The sequence below is a fragment of the Dipodomys ordii genome, unplaced genomic scaffold (genome assembly GCF_000151885.1).
Source record: "Dipodomys ordii isolate 6190 unplaced genomic scaffold, Dord_2.0 Scaffold10, whole genome shotgun sequence".
Classification (NCBI taxonomy): domain Eukaryota; kingdom Metazoa; phylum Chordata; class Mammalia; order Rodentia; family Heteromyidae; genus Dipodomys; species Dipodomys ordii.
Genome location: NW_012267226.1, coordinates 22,241,873 through 22,263,687, shown reverse-complemented (window position 1 = coordinate 22,263,687; position 21,815 = coordinate 22,241,873). Strand labels below are relative to the sequence as shown.

General features: G+C 51.5%; 1 protein-coding gene across 1 annotated transcript in view; it reads right to left on the bottom strand.

Moving 5' to 3' along the window:
• Nucleotides 1–21,815, bottom strand: part of Sorl1 (sortilin-related receptor, L(DLR class) A repeats containing) — a 104,656-nt gene that overhangs the window by 74,508 nt on the left and 8,333 nt on the right. Inside the window, exons 4-8 of the mRNA XM_013009510.1 lie at nucleotides 21,160–21,285; nucleotides 17,121–17,246; nucleotides 10,704–10,865; nucleotides 7,717–7,784; nucleotides 4,490–4,670 (exon numbers count right to left, since the gene is read on the bottom strand). Of these exons, the coding sequence (XP_012864964.1) occupies nucleotides 4,490–4,670; nucleotides 7,717–7,784; nucleotides 10,704–10,865; nucleotides 17,121–17,246; nucleotides 21,160–21,285 (663 nt within the window). The remainder of the gene's footprint in view (nucleotides 1–4,489; nucleotides 4,671–7,716; nucleotides 7,785–10,703; nucleotides 10,866–17,120; nucleotides 17,247–21,159; nucleotides 21,286–21,815) is intronic.

Below are 21,815 nucleotides of genomic sequence, written 5' to 3'. Positions count from 1 at the left end.
CCAGCTTGCCACTGGCAACACCAGCAGTTTGGGTACACAAAAGCTTAAAAGAGAAGCACTAGGAGAGAGGAAAGGTGAGAGGATACAGATCATATTCAATGTACCTGTGTGAAAACACAATCAGGTAAGTGGAGGGGAGGGGTGGGGCTGGGGGAGGGGTGGCACTGGGCAAGATGCACTGTGGTCATAAACTCATAGGTTGAGTTGAAACCCCTTGCACGACTACTTAGAGTTTTTCTTAATTAACTTTAAGACTGTAAAAGAAAAACTGGAGGAGATACAACGAAGAGGCTTCGATTGATACATTCTGAAAGATTCCTGAAGCTACATGGGCAAACACATGCTCAAGAGAGAGGGAGAAGAGTCCACTCCTCATCTCCAGCTGACCGTGAGGCTCTGCACAAGCAGGAAGTGACACCAGGCCGGCTTGCAGCACTAGAAGTCAACCTCAAGACGCCCAAGGCCATCAGGGGAGGCAGAGGAACTTACTGGGTGGAAGCATTTAAGAAACTATCAAATCAATCAGTGTGCTTCAATGTTGAGACACACCACAATGAATGCAATCTTTACAAAGGCAGGCTTTCTTTACAGGAAATCCACTGAACCAAGGCTGGGGAAATAATAATTTAAAAAACCCAGCAACCTACAAAAAGCAGGGAGTAGGTATTTTGATCTAAGGAGTCTCCATACCACTTTAAATGTCTGAGGTAGGCAGATCTGGAGAACTGTAGACTGGACTTACCAAAACAAACCGGGGGGTAAAAAAAAAAAGGGGGGCTGAGGGCTTGCCTGGTATTGGACAGGACCTGAGTTCTATCCCCAGCACCACAAAGAGAGAAAGGAAGGGAGGGAAAGAGAGAGAGAGAAAGAGAAGGAGAGGGAGAGGGAGAGAAGGAGGGAGAGGGAGAGAAAAAAGGAGAGGGAGAGGGAGAGAGAAAAGACACCAAGAGCATAAGCAGAAGAAAAATAGGTAAACTGGAAATTCACCCAAATTAAAAACTTTGGTGCCAAAAAAGATATCAAAAAAGAGAAACCATATTACAGAATGGCAGAATAAATTTGCAACTCGTATGTCTTTTATAAAAAGCCTAAATAGCCAGGCACCGGTGGCTCATGCCTATAATCTTGGCTACTCAGGAGGCTGCGATCTGAGGGTCTCAGTTCAAAGCCATCCTGGACAGGGACGTCTATGAGACTCAATCTCTAATAAACTACTCAGAAAAATCTGGACTCAAGTGGTAGAGCACTAGCCTTGAGCCCAAGAGCCTCAGGGATGGTGCACAGGCCCTGAGTTCATGCCCCAGGCCCAGCAAGAAAAAAAAAGTATAGATTAAAAATATAAATTAACTATAAAAAGATGAAACCAGCCCTTGTATCTAATCCCAGCTCCTTGGGGGGAGGGGGGATTCAAGGGCATCCAGGTCCAAGTTGGCTTTGTAAGACCATGCAATCCTGCAGGAAAGCAGCCAGAGAACACATGTGAACCAAGCAGGATGGCTGTGATCCAATAAAACTTTATTTACAAAAGCAGGTGTCGGGCCATTGTTGGCCAGTTGCCTGCTCTGCAGCACCAGGTCTACATCACACAAAGCATTGAGTGGCTGCCTGTCCTGTAAGGAAAAAGAGGAAGTTTCACAATGCCCACAGGTAATCCTTGCTTACTGATACACGTCAATGCAAGAGATGTCTGCATCTGGCTTGTGCCCAACTCTGTGAGTGAGACCCGGGGGACCAACTAACCCTTGCTCCCTGCAAACGGACTGTCATCCACCAGAAAGACTCTAACAGTTGCAAGTTACCAGATTAACTGACCACGGAATTTAATGGTGCTATCATTTTGATAGAGGCCACTAAGACAAATGCGTGAACTTGGTGTCAAATAACAAGGGAAAGATGTAAACTTGGAATAAGGAAATAAATCAAAGGTCATCAGATACAAAGCTCACATGAGCCCCAGTGCCAGAACAGCAGGGCACAGGCGGTTCTGAAGACTCGGCCACCAGGTGGCCGTCCCTACAGGGACTGAGAAATTTGCAAAGGATGCTAATCATTCCTGGCGCTGGAAGGAAACCAAAGGGTTAATCACTCCAAACCAACTTTGTCGGTGGCTTTAAAATTAGTTCCTTCCTTTATTTTCCAAATTTGATTTGGATCTGTTTAATGTGCCATCTAGTGGGAGCTCCCCAAGCCCAGACAGCCCGGGAAGGAAGAAGGCCCCGGAATAAAGGCGACACTCTCTCCTACCGCGAGAGTTAACAGACCAAGGCAAATTTCATTTATTCTTGCGGCTTGGTCGTCTAATGTAATACAAAGGAGGAAAACACTGTTTTATGACCTGATGCCAGTGGAGTTTCTTCCGCCATCCTTTGGGAACTGCATAATTGCCTCTAAGTGACACTTCCAGAAACCGAAGGCCTCGGGGCAGTTGCTCAGACTCCGGTGTTTCCTCTGTCCCCCGCGAAGCATGGGGACAGGGGCGGGGAGAGCAACCTGCCTGCAACTTGCCTCTGTAACAAGCGCACCTGTGCCATGCGGCCAGCCACGCCTGGGGCGCCCTTACCCAGAGCCTCGGCTTCACCAGCGACCTGGGGCTGCGGAGTCCGGGACATGTGTAGGAGGGAGAGCCAGCACGTGACCACAACTCTGCTGCCAAGAGCTGGTGACTGTCAGGTGACCGTGGAGTCACACCCTCCCACCAAAATGGTGTCAATCTACTAGGCTGAGCTTTTGAAGTGAGGTCGGCAGCGGTGGCCTGGACTCCATCCGACCACACGCCTGCTATGCACACCACATGTTGTGCCAGGTGCCAGGGGCTACATCAGAGAAAACCCAGGTAGACCTTACCCTTGACCAGGAAATCAGCTGCATCTGCACCACAGACAGAGCTATTACACTGGCAGGGAGGCACTGAACACTCCAACAGGACGTGACTTGTAGCCGTGGCTGTGAGACCTGGGAACGGCAGGGCGAGAGAAACGCACCGGCTCCATCCACCTCAGACCCACACGCAAGCAAAACCAGTCACTGGGTCTTAGGAGTCAGGAAATAAAACTATGGAACTCAGGACCAAGGGACGCAAACAAACAAACAAACAAAAAAAGGCCTGGGCCCACTAGAGAGTGGAAGATAAAACTTTTAGACAATAGAGGTCAAGGTGACTCAATCTCAAGGTCACAGGTACCAACGCTTCAACCCTGTTTCCACCTGTGTTCTCATCTCTGCGTCCTCCCCAAGGCAATTCACGTATGCTTGAATTGTGTGTGTGTGTGTGTGTGTGTGTTCCTAGGTTCTCTGTGTGCGCACACACATGTGTGTGCATGTGTGTGTGTTAGAAAATGACAGGCAAAGCAGGAAGGGAGTGAGCTAATATCGACAGTTCAATGCAAACAGCCTGAGAGCTCAGTAGCTTTTGAACACACTTTGGAAAGTAAGTGATAGGAAAAGCCTCTGGCCTTCAGGGAAGCCTGTGTGTGCCTCTCCTCCCGACCCATCCCTGCTTGGTGGGGAACATGGGAGGGATGTTCCCGTACCCTAACCTCGCATCCTACAACAGGGTTTAGCTGCTTCTGCTTGGCCTGCTTCCAATCATGGAAATAAACGAGAACGGGGAAGATTGCAGCCTCTCAGGTCAGCAGCAAGGGTAAGGGAGGCGGCCTCCTGCTCCTTTCAAAGAAGGCTGACCAGCCCTCAGAAAGCAAGCCTGGAGCTCCCAGGACTGGGGACCCAGCACGCTCTAGACGGCGGTGGCTGGCACAGGCTGTGGCTGATAGAGCAGCAGATGAGCGGCTCTGCCTTCACGTGTGCAAGCCCTCCATTTGCAACATCTCGCTCCAACACAGCCGCTCAAAGGGAGGGCTCTCCTGAAGGCTGAGAGTTGGCCGCCTGACAGCCAGAAGCCTAGTTACTGCTTTGCGTATTAATTCCGCTGGCCAGGGACTCTATAACCTATTGGCCATAAACACTTGTGCTGAAAAATCCCAAAGAAATCGGTCTAAAATTAAAAGACACCATGCAGTAGGGTTACAAGAAAAAAGCCGCCACGCGGAGATAGCCCACACTTACAATCCTAGCGACTCGGGAGGCGGAGATCTGAGGTTCCTGGTTCTAGGACAGACCAGGCAGGACTCTTATGTCCAGTTAACTAGCAAAAAGCCACAAATGTAAGTGCAGCTCAGGTGGTAGAGCCCCAGCCTTGAGTGAAAAAGTTAAGCAGGAGCATAAAACTCCAAGTTCAAGCCCCAGTACCTGCACACACAAATCATCATCATCATCATCATCATCCACTGCTCACTATTCTTTATTATTATGTCCATCCTTCCTTTCTGTATTCAGAGTCTACAGGCACTTTGAGTATTTATCCTGAACTTTCTACTCCAGGGACCACCCAGCATCTCCCCAGCCCCTCTGCTTGGACAAATGCCCAGGGAGTATGGGGCTGCCAAACCTTCCAACGGCCTGTCCGGGAGAGCAGTGTGTGTACTCTACTTACCACCACCTTTGTAGCAAACATATACTTGTCCCGAAGCTGGAAGTCTCTCACTCCTTCCAGGACCACTTCCTGGTTTTCCCGGGACTGGAAGAAGTCTGTACTGCGGAGCACGGTGGAGTAGCCCGCAGGCTCGTGCCGTTCAATGTAGATGGTGTTTGGCTTGTCATAGGGGTCGATTCCCCTGAAGGGAAAAAGGTGCCGTTACCACCCCCGTATTCAATCATGAGACGCATGGAGGGCTGGATGTGGGGACGACTGAAGAGAACTTAGGGGCTCCCTGATGCAAGCTATCCACGCTACCACCCGTGCTTGAGACACCTTCCTTCAGGAGAGGGCGGGCCACTGGCAAGTGTCTTACACGCCTGTGGCTCCCAAAGCATCCTGGGCTCAGCACAAAGCACGCGTTGGCCCTGCCCGTGAGACGCGGCGTGGAAAAGGGCACAGGGCGAGCAGCTTCCCGATGGATACACCACGGACTGCTGCAAGCAGGCGGGGTTTCTGGGCTCAAGTTATGAAGCTCAGCAGAGAGAAGCCCACACGCAGGGCCGCCAAGCCTCCTCTGTCCCAAGGGTTCCGCTCTGACTGCCCCCTCCACCCAGAAAAGAGAAAGGAAGCAGATGAACGCAGTCTGACAGGGGTCACTTTTTCATGAGCAGGGAAGGCTCGACTTCTGTCCTCGAATCTGGACTTGAGCACGACCGTGGAGAAGCAGCAGCCTGGGCACCCAATGTGGGAGAAAGCTATTCTGCATCATCAGATGCTCTGTGTGGGTGGGTGGTGGCGTGTGCTCTTCACCACAATTAGAAGCACTGATTAAAGTACTTCCTGTAGCCTAGAGGATATGCAAATCCCAAGTAGGCTGCTAGGTTTTTTTTTTTTTTCTTTAAGGAAGGAACCCTCCTTGAGATATTTTGAGATGAGTTCAGTTCTATTATTCCTTCCTTGAGCCAAAAGAGGAAGCCAGGAACTGTGACTCTCATCCCAGCTCCACTCCCCAATCCACATGCATGATCCATTTCCAGGCTCCGCTCCGCCTACAAGGTCTTATTCTTGGCCACCATCTTGTCTCCCAGCTTCCTGGTCTCACCCACAGACACTTCCTGTTCTCTGCCTCAGACCCTCCCGGAGCGTGTGCAGGGCAGGCCGAGGCCCTCTGGTAGGTCTTCTCCTGCCCCACCGCCAACCTCCAGCTCTGCACAGCATAAATAATTGCTGAGCTTTCCGACACCCCTCCTGCTTCCAGGTTACCAAGCGGGGTTCAACAACCATGCTTCTTATTTATTCTCTGCAAGATCAGATTATACTCTCGCTCAGGATGCGGAATTCCCCCTCCAACAACCTAAAATCCCCCCCAAACCAGACATACAACCCTCTAATCGACACTTAGCTATCTAATAGACAAAGATATGCAATCTCTCTTAAGATACCTACATGTCTATAAGAGGTAAAGTACACCATTTTCTAAGGCTGAAATGAATAGATCTGTACCGACTCCTTTCTCTCTCTCACACACACAAATTCTGCGTGTAAGAAGTGATGCGGTAACTTGTTTCACCATATTTAGTTATGTTTAGTCAACTGACAGTTCTGAAAAATAACTATGAGTTATTTTACTAGGTATATCCCATTGCATGGTATATAGCTTAAATATACATAATAAACTTTAAATATGCTTCTCTAGGTAGGCCTCATTGACAAAGAACTACTTGAGCAATGACTTGCTGAGGTGAAGGACCAAAAGCAGACAGTGTGACCTGGTGATAAACATCCTGAACGGAGAAAGCAGCAAGTGCAAAGGCCCAGTGTCCTTGGTCAGCACACACCAGCCACTTTACCCGCAGTAACCACGAAGCATGAAAAAGTTGAAAGAACAATGATATGATCTGACCTGCTTGTAACGGGATCCACCTGTCCCTGCACGGAGAATTAACTGCAGAAGGACAAGAGTGGAAAGCAGGAAGACTAGTTGTGCTCAGAGTAAAGAAGTAGCTAGCTGAGCAGGAGATTGACAAGGATACTGAGGCCGGAGCCAACAGGATTTCCTCATAGGAATGTGGAATCCATGACGGCTCCATTCCATCGAGTCTGTGGCTGAGGGTGATAGCAGCTAAATAAATCCACTCACCCCACAGTCCCTCTTGGAAATGTGCTTTATGCGTACCCTGCACGTGTGCCAACTCTTGCGGTCAAGGTGACAACGCTACATTGCCACCAACACACAAGGTCAGACGCAACCGCAGCTAACACACCTGTACTCACACTGCAGTCCATCCGCTCCACTCCTGTCCTCAAACACCTGTAGTGACTCTCCATCACTACCCAGAATTCAGTGCAAATCCCCTTCTGGGTTCTTCGGTCTGGGTCTAGGGGTTTTTTTTGTGAGACAGGTTCTCAGTATGTAGCCCAGGCTGGCCTAGAACTCATTACGTAACTCAGATGTGCCTCTAACTCCCAATTCTCCTGCCTCTTTCTCTTGAGAGCTAGAATTTACAAGTGTACATGGCCACACCCAGCTGCCACTGCAATTTCTCTTCCCAAACTTCACCCAACCCAATGTCCAAACAAGATGCATGTTCTCACGTACCACAGAGCTCCACTGCCGCTTCCAGCCATCCTGTCCCTTGTGTGGAATCCCTGTCTCCCACAGTCCCATAAGGCTGCATCCTACCTGTCACGTGCATCCTCAACCACAGATAATAGCCCCCACCGGAAACTGTTCACTCCACCAGCTTGACATCCAGAAGAAAGAGCCCCAGCCCCGCTCCAGCTTCTGTGCCCACTGCTTCCCAGTTGTGTGTCAGATACAAGCAATGTCTCCTTTTAGCTGTTAAACTATCTTCTCTTTAGCAGCTACATCAATTAAGTGATTCAATTTCTTACACCCTAAAGTACTGAGTAGGTTTTATGTTTACCAGACATTCAAAAAAAAAAACCTTGCATCATGAATGAACAAATATCTGAATTTTATATGAAGGAAAATTCCACTCCTTGTGCAATGCTTGAAAAATGAGCCTTGAGGAATTCTGTTACATGCGAGGGTCACGGGGAGATTCCCCTGGGCGCCCCGATGGGTTGGAAAACACAAGGCTCTACTCAACTCTCACAAGACCTTTCTTTCTTGGCCGGCCTTGCTTTTCAGAGGAGGGCCACAGACCTGCCCACAAGCAAGGAGCTGGGCCTGGAAATGAGGTGCTGAAGAGTCAGGTTTACAAGAAAACACAACTTACCAAGCAAAGGACTTCACATGCTCCTGAATCATGATCCAGGTCTGACCGAAATCATCCGACTTCCATAGCTGCAAAGACCAAAACAGCAAGAAGCAGGCATGAGGAGAGGCGCGTACGGCCTGCCCGGCACCTCAGTCCAGCACGGCGCCAAGCTGCCCGCCAGGGCGGCTATCCAGCTCAGACAGACAGAGCGGGCAGGACAGAGCTGCACCCTAGGGCCCAAGTCACCAAGGCACCCAGGAGTAAGGAAGAATGAGCACAATGCCTTCCCCTTAAAGGTTATCAGAAGCTACAGTTTACTTAAAACTGCCCTCCAGGTGATGCACTTTATGACTGGAACTACAACACCCTGAAGAGTTTGTAATGAGGGCCTCGGCTCGTGAAGCTTAGTGGGAGAGCCACTGAGGATAAACGGGTGAACAAAACGAGTAAAATGTGGCCTCTTCACACAATGGACTATGGCTCAGCCTTAGGAAGGGTGGGGATTCTGAGACTCTTTGGACTCCACATGAGCCTTGGAACCATTATGCTGAGTGAAATAAATCAGACACAGAAAGCCAGGTTAGTAGCCGGGCGCTGGTGGCTCACGCCTGTCATCTTAGCTACTCAGGAGGCTGAGATCTGAGGATCGCGGTTCAAAGCCAGCCCGGGCAGGAGAGACTGTGAGACTCCTATCTCCAACAAACCACCAGAAAACCGGAAGTGGCGCTGTAGCTCAAGTGGTAGAGCACTCGCCTTGAGCTGAAGAGCTGCCCAGGCCCAGATTCAAGCCCCACGGCCAACCAAAAAAAGAAAAAAGAAAGCCAGGTTATTATGATCTCACTGATATGAGGAGATGGGAAGTAGAATGGAAGGCGGTTGCCAGGGGTAGAGGAGGAAGGGGGCTAGAGGGGGCGTCCAGCGAGGACAGAGCTTCAAGACGAGAAGGGTTCTGACAGCAATGACTGTAATAACCCATACACTTAGAAATGGCTTAGGGAAGCCAGGACAATGGCTCACACCTGTAATCCCAGCCACTCAGGAGGCTGAGATCTGAGGATCTGCATGGCTCAACGCCCACCTCTGCAAAAAGTTTTGGAGCCCCTGATTTCATCCAATCAAAGCTGGGGACAGCAACATACACCTGCCATCCCCACTCCACAGTAAGCTGAAATAGGTGAATCACAGTCCAAGATAGCCCAGGCATAAACATACTCAGAAAAATAACTAAAGTGAAGATATGGTTGGAGGCATGGCTCATGTGGTCATTGTCTAGCAAGTGTAAGACCCTCCACTCAAACTCCAACACTGCAAAAAAATTAAAACTGAATTAAAAAATATGTGTGTGCACATGTGTGTGTGTGTATGTATGTATGTGTACTGAAAATGGATGTGTGGCTCAAGTGGTAGAGCATAAGCCTTGAGTGAAAAAGCCAAGCAAGAATGCAAGGCCTGGGGCTGGGAAGGTAGCTCAGTGGTAGAGCACTTGCCTTGCATGCCTGAGGCCCTGGGTTCGATTCCTCAGCACCACATAAGCAAAAAGAAAAAAGCCCGAAGTGGTGCTGTGGCTCAAGTGGTAGAGTGCTAGCCTTGAGCTGAAGTGCTGAGGGACAGCGCCCAGGCCCAGAGTTCAGGCCCCACGACCAGACCCCCCCCCCCAAAAAAAAGAATGCGAGGCCTTCCATGGGTTCAAGCCCCAGCAACATCTTCTCCAAAAAAGTAAAAAGATAAGTAGTAAACAGTATGTTATGTATAATTACCACAACCAAAAGAAAAAGATAGAAAAGAAAAATAAAAACCATGAGCTAAGATAGAGAACTTGCATCTGGCATGTAACAAGGCCCTGGGATCAGCTCCCAGCACGGTAACAGGCCTGGGTTGTTGGGGCAGAATGCAGAGGACTCAGAACGGGCAGAGCACCACAGGGAATGGAGTGAACAGTGAACCTGGCCATGTCATTCACCTGCTGATCATGGCCAAAGGGCCGCAACTTCCAGAACACCAGAGGGTTCCTCTGGCACAAGTTAGTGGATACTAAGAAGCCTGAGACCAAAAATAACAAGAACCCACCTCCTCTGGTAAGCCAACCCAGCTGAGGCGAGCTTAGGTTACTCCCTAAGGCAAGCAAACACAAACAGATCTGTGTTTTGGTTAAACAACCGGCAAAGCCAAAGAACTGTTCCAAAGTTCTGAGCAGAAAACACTGGGGAGCATCATAAACCCAATCCTACAGGAGCTACAGGTTTCACAAGTTTATGTCCCACCCCTTTTCTTGTTTCAACCTTGAGATACAAATCCTACCCTGGCTCTCCTCACCTGCTAGCTTACACACACACACACACACACACACACACACACACACACACACACACACACACACACACACACACACACACACACACACACACACACACACACGGAGATAATGGTACTTACTCTATTGTAAGAAGTTACAAGAACTTCTATAAGTGACTTATTCTGTAAGTTAATGGTAGACAAATGGCAGGTATGTCTGAGGGGGGGCTGTGGACACAGTGGGGTGCCAGGGCACTTGCCTGGGAGATGTGAGACCCTGGGTTCAATTCCAGTTTGGCCAAAACCAAACAAAAATAACAAAGGTGGAGGATGGAGACACAGAACAGAAAACGTGACAAGAGGTCCCAAAAGAGCTCACGCTCCAGAAATCTCACGTGATTCTCTCTGATTAAATCGTAGGGCCTCAGCTGACCACAAAGGCATCAGCCCAGAAAGGCCCAGTGTTAGACTCACAGGGCCTTCCAAGTGCCGGGTGTCAGGTGCTGGCCGGGACCCAGGCAGAGGGTGCCAAGGAGGATATGCTTTTCCTTAGCTGTGCTAAGTGAAATAGTAGCTACAAAGGCTAGCCCGGGGGAGGAAGGGCTGGAGGGAGGGGAGGAGGGAGGGGCAGGAGGCAAGGTCACTCAGAGGACGCTGCAATCCAGCCAGGCGGAGTAGAAATCCACGGCACTGTGCTCCAAAAGCTCTCTTACCTGCTTGTTGGGGTGAGACCGGTCGAAGCCCAGGACAAGGTTGGAGGCCTTGCTATGGAGGAGGAGGTCAGCAGCCCGGAATGGGATGGAAAAGCCATGGATGGTGCTGCAGAAGTCAAATGTGATCCACAGGTACTGGGCATAAGCGTCGGCAAAGATGTACTGCAAAGAAAAAAAAGCAGGTCAACTCAGAGCGGCACTTCCTCCAAACCATGAGCGACTGTACTGACAGCTGCCTCCACAGCATACCCACACTCACGACGCCAGGCTTTCCTGGCATCCCTTGTCAATGGACACACCAAACCAGGCTCAAGGAAGGAAGATCTGCAGAGACCAGCCAGGGGGAAACCCCAGCGAGCTGGGTTAGGGTTAGGGTTAGAGTGAGCTGTGTGACCAGGTAGTGGAGCTGGGTAAGCCTTTATGTTTTTCCTTCCAACGGGACCTGGCCTAAAATTCTTAGCGTCTATCTACAGGCCGATCAACACCATGAGGGTGGTGTTGGCAGCCAGGACAAAGATGTCCTGCTCTTCAGATCGGTCATCTCTCCCTGCATCTCCTGAGCACCTCTGAGACAGGCGTGCCTTTCCATGAAAACCGCTGAAATCCCATCCACCCAAGATACGCGGTGACTTCTCACTATGGTGCCAGATGAGCGGGCATCCCTGGGGTCACGCGAAGCTTGCAGACATGCCCAGGCAGAGCAGCAAGTAGCTCTAGTGAGCAGGGACTGGCCGTATTTGGCTCCTGCACCGGCCAGGCTGGACAGTGCTGCTGTGGCCTCCAGATTTCCCAGGGGGCAGCACCAGGGCAGTTCAACGTAATGTGTGCACCAGAGGCCCGGCACAGGCAACACGGGGGAAGCCACAGTGAAAATCCAGCATCCTTCCCCAAGTGTCCTGAGAAATGAATGGAAGAGACAGGCCGGGCCACGGCTGCCCATCATCCACAGGTAAACAACAGAAACACAACAATCAAGCCTTGTAGAGTCCCACAGGAACCGATCCAGTCCCAGGTATCTGAAATGGCACCTTCTAAGAGGTGGGTGCTGAAGGACAGGCATGACTTCCACGAGAAAAGGTGACCCCATGCCGGGGGCCCTTGAGTTTGATGGAGGTCTCAAGGGCTTGGGGGAAGGATTGGAAATGAGGCTGGGGCATAGTTGATGCAGGCCTGGAGTGAACGTAATGAGGCCAGGGGCCAGCTCTGCTCCTGAGCGGCCCAGGGGACCAGGCCTACGAACCAGAAACTAGAGCAAGAGGAACTCGGCTCCACCCACAAGCCAGCCTCCACATCCGAGAAGTCAGCCAATCTGACAGAATCAGCTCAAGGACACTTTCCCGGTCGGCATCTGACCCGTTCTCCCGCTGAGAGCCTTCCTGCACCATACCGGGTATGGACAGATGCTCTAACCTTGTTTCCAGACTGCATGCTCTCCCTAAATCCAAACCACAAGCTTCCCAGAGATGCAAGCCCCGTGTTCTTCTTCTCTTGTGTTTTCTCCCCAGCATCTAATGTAAATCTTCACACTCTACAGAAGACTAATTAAATCTAACATTTTTTTTTAAAAAGTGAATGTTTTGAAAGCAAAAACGACACTAAGCAAATGCAATGCAATAAAAACAATTATGATCCCGGGATGATTATCATAATTTTCATCACGAAAGTATTCTCTAGAAATAGCACTACCCTTCAGCTCCTAAGCCGTCTTGGTTCCTGGGGAAGAGAGCAATCTGAGTTGGAGAAGATTTCTCCAGAAATTCATTTCATGGCTTGCAACAAGATCATATTTGTGAATCTAAAACATCACAGAACTTGTTAACTGTTTATGGATTATAGCTGACAATTTTACCAGTGCATCTTCCTATGCCAAACACCAAGCTAAGAGTTCTCCATGCCTCTCATTCACTCTATTCTTATTCACAGAGACTGAGACCCTGCAGAGACTCAAGACCCCGGATAGCGGATAGCGTGGTCGCCCCTTTTGATAATAACACTGAAGCTCACAGCCGTCAACGAGCCCTGAGGACACAAGGCCAAACCCACTTCCAAGCCACATCCAACCGGTGCAGAGCCTGTCCCTTAACCGTTCATCAATCCTTCCCTCTTCCAGTTGAAACTCAGCATTTCCCAGATTCAAATCACAGGTCTTACCCGGCGCTGTTTAATTCTCTCCCTTCCCTTGCCTTCTGCCACTCAACTGTGGATCTCAGCTCTCATTTCTAGCTCCTCTTCCATCTCTGGCCCTGACTGGTGCAGACCCTGCTTCTCCTTTGCAGGTTCCTCGGTGCCTCCATCCCCTCTGCACCCCTGTGGAAGCTGGGCCCTCCTCGATCATTGGCTAATGTGGCCAAACCTTACACGCGGCTCCAGGTGCGCCTGTGTTTGGATGGGGTTGGTCACGCACTGGAAGCTCGGTCCTGGGGTGTGGTAATTTTAGGAGGTACCTTGAAGCAGTGGGGCCTCACGCAGGGTAAACTGATCACTAGTCGTGACAGGATTCAGTGGTTCTCTCCTCCTACCCTCTGGCTTTCTGGTCTTGCCAGGAATCTCTCCCTCAGTAGCATCCCCACCATGGTAGAATGAAGCCAGGAGTGTTCCCACCAGAGGTCAGCTTGAGGGGACTATGCTCTCTTGGCTTTTCCGCTTCCAAGAACGACAGGCTACATATCATTTTTTCTCTTTATGAAGTATCTAGCCTTGGTATTCTGTTAAGTCCCTGGTGTCTCTCACGACGCGTGGAGTGTGGAATGCTCAGGGGTTCGGCTGAGGGATGAGCGGCTGCACTGCTGCTAGCGTTCCCATCCCAGACTCTCCTCTTTCCCATCCCGCCATGCACACTGCAGACGCTAAAGGACACCCGGCTGCCTTTCCTTACATTGTTATGGCGCGACTCCCCACAGTCATCAAGGCAAGAGACAATCGCCTCCACCTGCAGCTCAGGGCTGGTGGGCTCTGAAAAGCAGCGGAGGGCAAGCGCTCTGCCCTTGAGACGCAAACCTCCAGATGCCCTGCGCAGAAACTGCGTGCTGGCATCCCCACGCCTCCACCAGGCCATACTCCAGCCCAGCCCTGATGCCACATGCCCATCCGATCCAGCACCCCGTGGCGACGTCTCCTCTGAGCCAAGTTCACCTCATCCCAGCTCCATGCAAAGGCAGCCTCCCTCTCTCCTGGGCATAGGGGGCACCCTGATTCCAGGCCGTGCATCCCCTACGCACCCGGCAGGAGAGCAGAGCGCCCCTCCCCGCTGAGAGGTCTCTGCGGCGCCTGTGACGTTCGCTGCCGTCCAACTCCACAGGTCTCCAGCAGCACAACCCTACCGACTGCCTCCGGACCGCAGCTCCAGCCAGCCACTTGCTGCCCAGCCCAGGCTCCCATCACTTAGGATTTCAGAGGAGCCCCGGCCATTGGCTAAGTTGTGTTCCCTCTGGAAATACAAATTCTTCTGGAAAGATAACAACAGAATGCACCCACATGCTGTTGGGCACAAGGGATTCTCCCTAGCTCTGAGAGCAGACATGAGATGTTAATGAAGAGCACAAGGCAACACAGGAAGGGAGGAAGGAAGGAGGGAGGAAGGAAGGAGGGAGGGAGGGAGGGAGGGAGGAAGGGAGGGGATAGAGAGACTTGCCTACCATTTTACCTGGGATCAGCCTCAGCCTGGAGGAAGGCAGGGCTGCTCCTCACTGCTGCTGAGGTCAAGACTGGGACCCAAGAACACTTCAGAGGCCCTTGTGGAGGAACCCTAGATGTAGGGAGACCCCACCCAGACAGCCTCACGACCTCTAAGGAGCTGCCAGGTTCCTAGAGCGGCCCACTGCTCAGGATGCAGCGCAGGGCAGCAGGAAGAAGGCTGAGGGACTAGAGACCAATGTGACAGGAGAGCCTGACATCCACAGCCAGCAGCTCCATCTCCAAGCAGGCTGAGCCTAGGTCGGCACGGGCGGCGGCCTCCCCCTCCCTTCTCTCTCCTCCCACCGCACACAGCCCCCCCAGACCTGCATGCTGCCCTCTCCTGTCACCAACACCTGTTCCCAGAGCCCCTGCGGCCATCCGCTGTCACCACTGACAACCCACAGGACCTCCTGTGTGCAGGGGACATGTCTGAGCCCACACCCTGCCGTTGACGGTGACGTGTGTAATTCTTCCCCGGAAGTGGAGGGGTAATTTGCCTCTTAGGGAACAAAGGTAAAAGTAATCAGCTCAGTTAAGTCACCTCTTCCTTCCTGAGATGTCTGGGGAAGGTAACCGCCTTTCTCAGGGGAACTAGAGACCCTTCCTCCGTGGCCGTTATCATCCTGTTCTCTGGATGCCTCAGCCTCGAGCTCACCCTCAAGAGACAGACGACGCACCACTCTGCAAGGCCAAGGACCCTAACTGGGAGCCATGGGACCTCTGCCTTCCCTCTCTCCCTCCCACCGCACACCAGGTCTCCTTGGTCTGTTGCCCCAGAACTGCAGGGCTATTCTTCTGCCACCCAAAAGCCCCCCAACGCCCGAATTTCTCCCCCTGCTCCCCAGCGGAGCACAGCACCCTTCCTGTCTGCCAGCTCCTCCCACTCGGGGTGTGCACAGACCAGACCGCACCACAACCCACCCCACACAGGAAGGAGGACACACTGCCTGCCCAGCTCCAAGCCCTAAGTGCAAACCAGAAGTCCAGCAGGCCAACAGGACAACACAAGGCCATCCTCGAGTTGGCTCGAGACACTAGGATCTAAGGGTAACATGACCCTCAGGCTAGAAGTCCCAGATCAAGGGCAGGATGGATGGAGTGTGGCTAGATCCTAGAGGCACTCAGGCCACGCCCACACGGAGAGCCCAAGACCAGATGGAGAGCACCCCACTACCTCTGTGAGTCCCCAGGACCAGACCCACGGACCACAGGGCAGTGGGCCAGAGATGTCACACCCAGCCACAGGTCTACACTGCACGTTAGTTCTCTCCAACACCTGCTCTTTGCTTGTCAACCCCGAGGAAAAAGACTGCCACCCTCTTTTCAGATAAGACAGAGAAGTGCATAGCTAACACCTACATCACTAGGCAATGCCGATACCAAACTCATCTGTACCAATAGGGTTCTGGTGATTCCTGAACTTTCTCTGTAACCAACTGGTAAGCAGCCCTAGCAGCCTGGAAAAAAAAAAAACTCCATAGCACCTCAGCCTCCTCATAAAGCCCCAGAGTCCAGGCCTCTGCTATCAAGTCCCAGAACCCCCTACCTTCTCCTCCTCCAACTAAAGGTTAAAACCTAGCCAGGGGGAGGGGGGCTCTCAAACCTAGCTCCTTCCAGACATGGTCTGTTCAGATTGAGCAGAACCTGCCCAAAACAGTTCTAAATACTTTGAATGGATCTCCTGCCAAGAGACCACAGGAACGCTGAGCAGCCAGCAAAGGGTTCTGGAAGAAGGCCCTGTGGCCCTGGATCACGCAGTCCCCTCTGGATAAGCAGAAAGCTTCTACGACTAGGCAGATCATCTACAAAGGGCCCATCCAGAGGAGAAATCAGGGGCCCTGAAAATAAGGAACCAAACTCAAAGAGAAGAGCTCCAAAACAGGCAGGAAAGTCTTGCACGCTGTGAGTTCCTGTTCTCCTCCTCCACCTGCTTGGAGTGGGAGGGGGAAGGGAAGACAGGATCAAAGCTCCCTTCTACTCTTGGGGGGCAGGGGGCATTGCTAAACAATCAGAGGCCCCAGGCATGGTAAGAAAACACAACAGAGGGGCTGGGAAGGTGGCTCAGTGGAAGAGCACTTGCCTTGCATGCCTGAGGCCCTGAGTTCGATTCCTCAGCACCACATAAGCAAAAATTAAAAAGCCAGAAGTGGTGCTGTGGCTCAAGTGGTAGAGCGCTAGCCTTGAGCTGAAGAGCTGAGGGACAGCGCCCAGGCCCAGAGTTCAGGCCCCACGACCGGACCCAAAAAAAAAAAAAGAAAGAAAACACAACAGAGGCTGCTGGCTTGAGAGGCTTTTGTGGGAGGCTGTTTACAGACACATGACACACATACGCACACTCGGATAAGGAAATCAAGAGTTCAACAGGCCCCATGGGAAGGCAAGGATCATGCAGTGATGTGGATCACAATGCACCTGGGAAACATTTCTGCCACCGGTGAGTCAGTGAGTCACTGCCTGGCAGATTTCCCATGGCTGAACCTGCCGTTGTTTGTCTAGAAATCTTGCCTGGCCAGTATTTGGCCTGCCTGAAATCGCCCAGATCCACCCCGAGAACTGCAGCCCCGCCACCAGCCCGCAGCTTCAGTGAAGCACAGTGGCTGACTCCCACTCGCACTGTGAAGTTCAAGAGGGCTCGGTGACCCCTCATCCCCTCAGCACAGCAGCCAGCAACGGCCCCAGACGCGGTGCTGTGAAGCCAGGCCCGACCATGCAGTGCGGGCCCTCCATGGCCTGCCACCTTACCCTCTTGTTGTCTGCAGGGCTGTGGTAGAACTGGGCGATGACAGCTGCCGTGTTATTTCCCTCACCAAAGTTGAGTTTCTCCGAAATCTTGTTGAAGGACTTCCCGTAGTCGTAAGACACGTACACCTGCAACACACAGAACGGGAGGCATGAGGAGAGAGCTGGGGAGGGATAGGGAGACCCGGTGCTCTGCCTCTATCCTCACCGCATCCTGCCATGGACCCTGAACGCCGCAGCCCTGTGTCCCTGCATTCATGCACTACGGAAACTACCAGATAACTAGGAGAGCTACAGCCACCTCTGCCTGGAAGACACCAGCCTCTTTACTGAGAGAAAGAGCCAGCTGTGTGCCAGCACTGTCTAGTGTTTAACAAAGTACATCCAGAGATGCAGAGGGAACATGCTCCCTTCTGAAGGGAAAACTTGTTTTACCATCTACACCCATGTCTCTGAAAGGTAATCTAATTTTTCCTGCCTCGGCCAGCAAGCTTGTCTCTCAGAGCATTCCAGACACAGGACAGAAAACTCTCAACTCCAGAGAGACGAAAAAAAGAAGAGCTGGAGTGGCTCATTGTGCAAGCATGGGCCGGGTGGCAGGTGGGAGGCGTGGCTCGGGGGTACAGCACTTGCCTAGAATGAGCGAGACCCCGGTTCAACTCCCAGAATCCCTCTCTTGCATTAGTGTTTTCTTCTGTGGCCCACAGCAGCAACAGGATCAATGCCTGGGCCAACAGATGTCCCTTCTCCATGGCGCCCTGATCTCTGGAGAGAACAGTGACCCCAGGATGAGACTTTAAGAATGAGTGTCGCTCACTGCGGGCTTCCTGCGTGCAGAGAAAATGCCAACCCGAACGACCCTGCACAGCAAATGCCGTTCTTAAAATCATTTCACAGAAGCTAACAGGGGCTTTTGCCACAGCCACAACACAGAGGCAGCAGGTGTATTCCTGATCCAGGCTTCCCACCCTGGAGCCAGCAGTCACCAAAGCCATCCTCACACCAGTCCAGGAGGCAGGGTGGAAGTCGCTGGAGACTGTGGACCCTAGACTTCAGCACCCGTGAGGTGTGAAGCATAAAGAACAGAATCAAGGGGCTTGAACAAACCTGGGAGATAAACGCAACAATGACGGCAAGTTATTGCTCAAGTGGTTTATGGGCAAGAGAGTTGAGGGAAGAGTTCAAGAAAAATGGTTGGCGACTCCCTGGAAGAATGAGAACACTCAGAATAATCCCACAGGGCATTTGCCATCCGTGCACGAACAGGCATTGAGGGTCAACCAAGAGCCAGGATCTCTGCTGGACCCCACACATAAAACAGAAAGACTAATAAAAGTCACACGGTCATTAGAGGAGATGGGCGTGCAAACAGGCAAATATTTGTTAACACCGCCCCGTGCAAGCCGGCAAGACAGAGGGCTGCACACAGAAGCCCAGGAAGCTGCGGATCACTCACACTGAATCCAAGTCAAGGTTAGAGGAAGCAAGGGCTGAGCTACTCTCCTTCGCTAGGTCAGGGAGGAGCAGAGAGGCCCCGAGCCACCAGCTGCTCAGAAAGAGGCTGTCACGAGGTGGCCTGGCAGGTCTGTGGCTTGGGAGCGCCCAGGGCATCTGCGTGTACACCCAACAGGGCACACTGACCCTTCTCACATCCACTCTGCCCGCCAAAAACTGACACTGAGGCCCCTCCCAGACCCTTGAACCTCTGTCTTCATAATCCACTAGGATTTCTTTCTTTCCCCTTTTTTATTTTGTGTCTCTATTGGGGCTGGAACTCGGGGCCAGGGAGTCGGGCCTTTAGCTTTTCTCTCAAGGCTGGCGCTCTACCACTTAAACCACACCTCTGACTTTTCGGTGGTTAACTAGAAATAATAAGGGTCTCCCAGAATTTCCTGCCCAGGCTGGATTTGAACTGTGATCCTCAGACCTCCGTCTCCCGCAAGGGTCTGCCTAAAATCCCTTCTTCTGTCTGACTGACAGAGTAGACGGAGTTCACGGAACACAGACGCACATGGGGCCCGGGCACCGTGAGCCACTTGTCACCACCCTGAACTGCACACAGGTTTCTGCAGGTGCTGAACTGGCCTCAGGAGAGCTGATAGCTTTCTGGGTCTCTGTACGGTAGCCCCAGGTGATTTCACTTGTGGTTCCCACCTCCGGGTGGACTGGGGCAGGCACCTGCTTCTACATACACTCTGCTTCTGCCCAGACATGGTTGTCTATGCCAATCAGACCGCTGTGTCCTCAATGCCACATTCTCCTCGAAGGAACAAAAGAGGAAGGAACATGAGGGGGAAGAGCCAAATGGCCCAAAGTGGCCAGCTAGATCATTCTCTCACCTACAAGGATAAGCCTTGTAGTTTAAAATTATTTTCCATGGAGTTCAAAGCTATATAATAATGACCATGGGAAGAGGATGAAGGAGGACTAAAATGTACAGAAAACATCTTCACATCTACCCTGTGCCAAGTCCAGGATAGCGCCGCTTCTCAAATTAAAAAAAAAAGAATTGTGCTTGTACTGGTGCTTGAACTCAGAGCCCTGCACTCTTACTTGGCTTTCTCAATCAAATCTAGCACTCCACCACTTGAGCCACCACATCTCCTCTACATTTAGCTTTCGCTGGTAAATTTCTTGGCCCAAGGTCAGAATGCTAATAAATGGCAAAGCCAGAATTCTAACCTAGGCATTCTGATTTCAGAGCCTGCCAGGCCCAGCCAGCCACCAGCCACACACAAGCTACATAGCTCTGCACTTAGGGCCCTGCAGTCAGTCAGTCCTTGCCTGGTATATGCCCTGTATATCCATGGGCACATACTGAATATTCATGATGCTGACCAGGCTCCACCAATCACATAGGTCTTCATCTGCATAAGTTCTTCCCTACAGACCTCCGCTGGGGGTCTTAGGAACCAGCTTCCCGGCCTCTTCAAAGCACACTTGGTGCCGTTCTGTTTCAGAGCCACCAACCCCCGCTGCTGAGTCATAGTTTATTTTTACATTAACTTTTCATATCAGAACATCTCGGTTTCAGCTGCCAATTCTTTAATGGAGTTTGTATACAGATGGAGAAAACTTCTGCCATTCCTATTTATTAACTCCAGGCATTTAATCGTATCTCATACTTCATTCTAGAAGAGTTCATCATTTCAAATGTTCAATAGGACTCCCTCCCAGTGAGATAGACTCAACTATTCAGACAGAGCAAGAACTGGACTGGCTAGACCTACGACAGGACAGGCTGGCTTTCCTGATTCACTCAGAGCTGCAGGAGTTCCAGGGTATGAGCTGTGGGTGTCGAGGCTCTGACTAGAGGGTCAGATGACATTTCTCCCACGGAGAACCCAATACTGGGCTTCATTCCCCACCCCCGCCTCCACCATCTCCAATGAAACCTAGGAATCCCTTCTGCTACGAAGACCCTATTTATCCAAACTATCAAACAGTGCTGAAGTTCTACCTAGCTTGCAAAATATACCTTTTGAACCCAGGTGTTGGTGGCTCACGCCTGTAATCCTAGCTACTCAGCAGGCTGAGATCTGAAGATCACAGCTTGAAGCCAGCCTGAACAGGAGAATTCATGAGACTCTTATCTCCAATTAGCCAGCAAAAAGGCAGAGCTGTGGCTCAAATGGTAGAGCATCAGCATTGAACGAAAAAGGGGCAGCACCTACTCCCTGAGTTGGAGGCCAGTACCGGCACAAAAATAAAATAAGAAATGAGAGAATCCAGGTCAACAGCCCACCCAGTCGTGACAGTTAGAGGACACTAACACTTGGAAACAGACAATCGGGCCCTCTGTGGAGCAACCCTGCAACCTCTGCTTGGAGCCTGGGCTACTTGGCCTGGGGTCAGAAAAGGAGGGCTACATCTGTCATTTCCCACACCCCATCCAGTGCCGAGTTAATCCTGCCCATCCCCTCAATGCCCGCTGACCGTCCCAGACAAGCACAGAGGCCAGCTGACAGCCCCAAGGGGCACCAGAGCAGCATAAGTACTTACAGAGCAGCACAAGTACTTACAGAGCAGCACAAGTACTTACGTCACTGCTCTTGGGCCTCGCCAAGGCCAGGCTGTCTCGGGCCAGTGCCACAATCACGTTGCTTTTCTCTCCAGCCCAGTGCACCACCATCTGATTGTGGGAGTCATTCAGACTGACCTGGAAGAGACCAACAGAGAATCAGGACCATGGCGAACAACAGCCACGCACGTCGGATGCTGCATGGACTCAGGCTGCAGGGCCTACATCCCCCACTGTGTATGCTCCACCAGAGAGGGTGTGTATGGGTACAGGGGAGCAGCTGGACATAAGAAATAACTTCTAATGTTCTACAGCGTGACGGAATAACATGGTTGATACAATTAATTGTCTATTTCAAAATAGAAAAGGCCACGGGGTGCAGCGGCCCATGCCTGTAATTCCAGCTATTCCAGAGGCTGAGATCAGGCGATCAAGGTTCATGGTCAATGTAGCAAAAAAGTTAGTGACATATAACCCCCAATTCAACCAACAATCAGAGTATGGAAGCATGCTCTACAGTCTCAGCTACTAAGGGCTATATGTAGGAGAATCAAGGTCAGAGTCTAGCCCTGGGCAAAAATACAAGACCCTATCAAAGAAAGGTGGGGGGGGAGGAAGGAAGGAAGGAAGGAAGGAAGGAAGGAAGGAAGGAAGGAAGGAAGGAAGGAAGGAAGGAA